Source organism: Pteropus vampyrus, unplaced genomic scaffold, assembly GCF_000151845.1.
Source record: "Pteropus vampyrus isolate Shadow unplaced genomic scaffold, Pvam_2.0 Scaffold22391, whole genome shotgun sequence".
Lineage (NCBI taxonomy): Eukaryota > Metazoa > Chordata > Mammalia > Chiroptera > Pteropodidae > Pteropus > Pteropus vampyrus.
Genome location: NW_011911172.1, coordinates 1 through 2,037, shown reverse-complemented (window position 1 = coordinate 2,037; position 2,037 = coordinate 1). Strand labels below are relative to the sequence as shown.

Sequence of the window (2,037 nt, the reverse complement as noted above, 5' to 3'; positions counted from 1 at the left end):
TTCTTTAGAGCACATTCTTTCAGTACGAGCTTTTAAAGGAAAGGCTATTTTAAGTGAATCAATTCCTTCTTAATACAATGTTTAAGCATAGATAGGTAGAAAAACATAAGGCAGTATAGAAGACACATGAAAACCTTAACAACTGAGATTACACTAAAATTTTTTGTTTTTCCGTTTGCCTTCATTTATATTTTCTGTGTCTTTTACAACCAGTTTTAACATATATCTTTTTCACTTGATGTGGCACTTATTTGTGGTCTTTGTAAAATATAAAATCATACCAAATTCCATTTACAATTTAAACAGTACCAGCAAAAAGCACTAACTTGATTCACTGTTGTGCCTACAGATCCCTGGAGTACCATCTGAAGCATTTTGGGATCTGCGGGATCCTGATGTGTTGCAAATGCCAACTCCTGTGTCTTTTTCTGCATGTCTTCAATAGCAACTTCAATTGGTGTTAAGATGATCTGAGTGAAATAACATCTATTAGATCAGTGTACATATAAAAACTATTTAATGAGCTTTATATATAAGCAATTAAATCATGAAAAGAAGAGGAGACCAATTGTAAACTGTTATCTAACAATAATAAAATTCCAAACTTTGGATTTCCAAAAAAAAAAAAAAAAAAGTCGATCTTTTAAAGCAATAGCTGAGGGTGAGCTAGTGACTTAAAAGAAATCTAAAGTTAATGTCTCAAAAATGGGTAAATTTCTAGTATGTTCCCATGTGCGGGCGGTACATAATGCTGTGTTCACATTATTCTCACATGGCTCCAACGTACTTGTTTCACCAATTCTGTTACCCCATTTGTGAACTTACCTCCTCTTTGTGAGTGACATTGACCCTTGTTTTAATATAAGGAAAAGCATGAGAAGTAGTCAGAATGGTCTTCCGTTTGAACTGTTCATGAAGCTCACCGTGGGCACGCCCATCTAAAGTGAAGGGTGTACAGTACATGAAACGGCGAAGATTATAATTTTTGTCAAAATATGTGATTCTGTCCTTCATCTCATATGTGTCAAAGTATGGCTCCACATAAGTAATCTGAATATATGCCTGGGAAAAGAGAAAGGTCCTTCATTTTCTCACTGTTAAATCACCATTCAGTCTTTCTCCAACAAAATCAGTCTCAAAGACTGATTTTGAGTCATTACAGTCTACTCCAGCTTACCTTGTTCGGATCTAATTTACACTTGTCTACAGGATTAGAATCCTTGATAACTTCAACAACATCCTCTCCAAATCTTTCTCCATAAAAGCCCTACAATAAAGAAAAAGAAATCTTTTACATGAAGTTAACAGTATTAGAATAGAGAAGGCCTCTGAAAGATACTCCTGAGCAAAATTAGGCCATTTAGTAAGTTCTTGTACAACTATGTCAATAATTACAAAATAATAATTACTTAGGTTCACAAAAATTATATTTAGCCTACAAATTAGCATGGTCTCAGACCATATTTATTCAACATTATCCCTATCTAGTCATTTAAATAACATAAAATAGAAAAAAACGATTTTCTTCAATAAAAAGACAGGATTCCACAAGAGGGCCTCAAGAAAAACAAAGAGAACAGAAAGCAGAGAGAGACAAAGGAAACAGTATTTTAGATGTAGAGGCTCTTTTATTGAGTTCGATGTGGCCTGATTTCTTGCAGACATGAGTCAATGAACGAGCATTCATTTTTGTGAATGATTTAATGTAATGTTCCAGAATTTTCAAATAAAAGCACTGACCTGTTGAAGTATTATATAGGTTTAGATTTTGAAAAAGTAACCCTGGGTCAAGAATGTAGTGACTTTTTCCATGTGACACCAAGTAGCAAACATGGGCAATGAATAGAGCTATTTCGAAGGAAAAATTTCATCTGAATCTTCAAAGATGAAACCCTACTCTTCCTTAAAAGATAATTTTTATGATTAAGTTTGGGAAATCCTGTCTCAATATTTCCCAAGACTTACCTAGCCTCTTGAAAAACTTAAGCCAATTTATGGAAGTTGAGCCCCAAAAAGTCACCAATCAGAATATAAAAG

At 33.8% G+C, this 2,037-nt stretch overlaps 1 protein-coding gene across 1 annotated transcript; it reads right to left on the bottom strand.

Moving 5' to 3' along the window:
• Positions 1-260: 260 nt before the first annotated feature.
• On the bottom strand, positions 261-1,267 carry LOC105311036 (dedicator of cytokinesis protein 7-like; the record flags this gene model as incomplete). Its single annotated transcript, XM_011387086.1, has 3 exons — positions 261-470; positions 826-1,062; positions 1,178-1,267. Coding segments are annotated over 3 exons (522 nt in total), but the record flags the coding sequence as incomplete, so codon positions are not given.
• Positions 1,268-2,037: the final 770 nt, after the last annotated feature.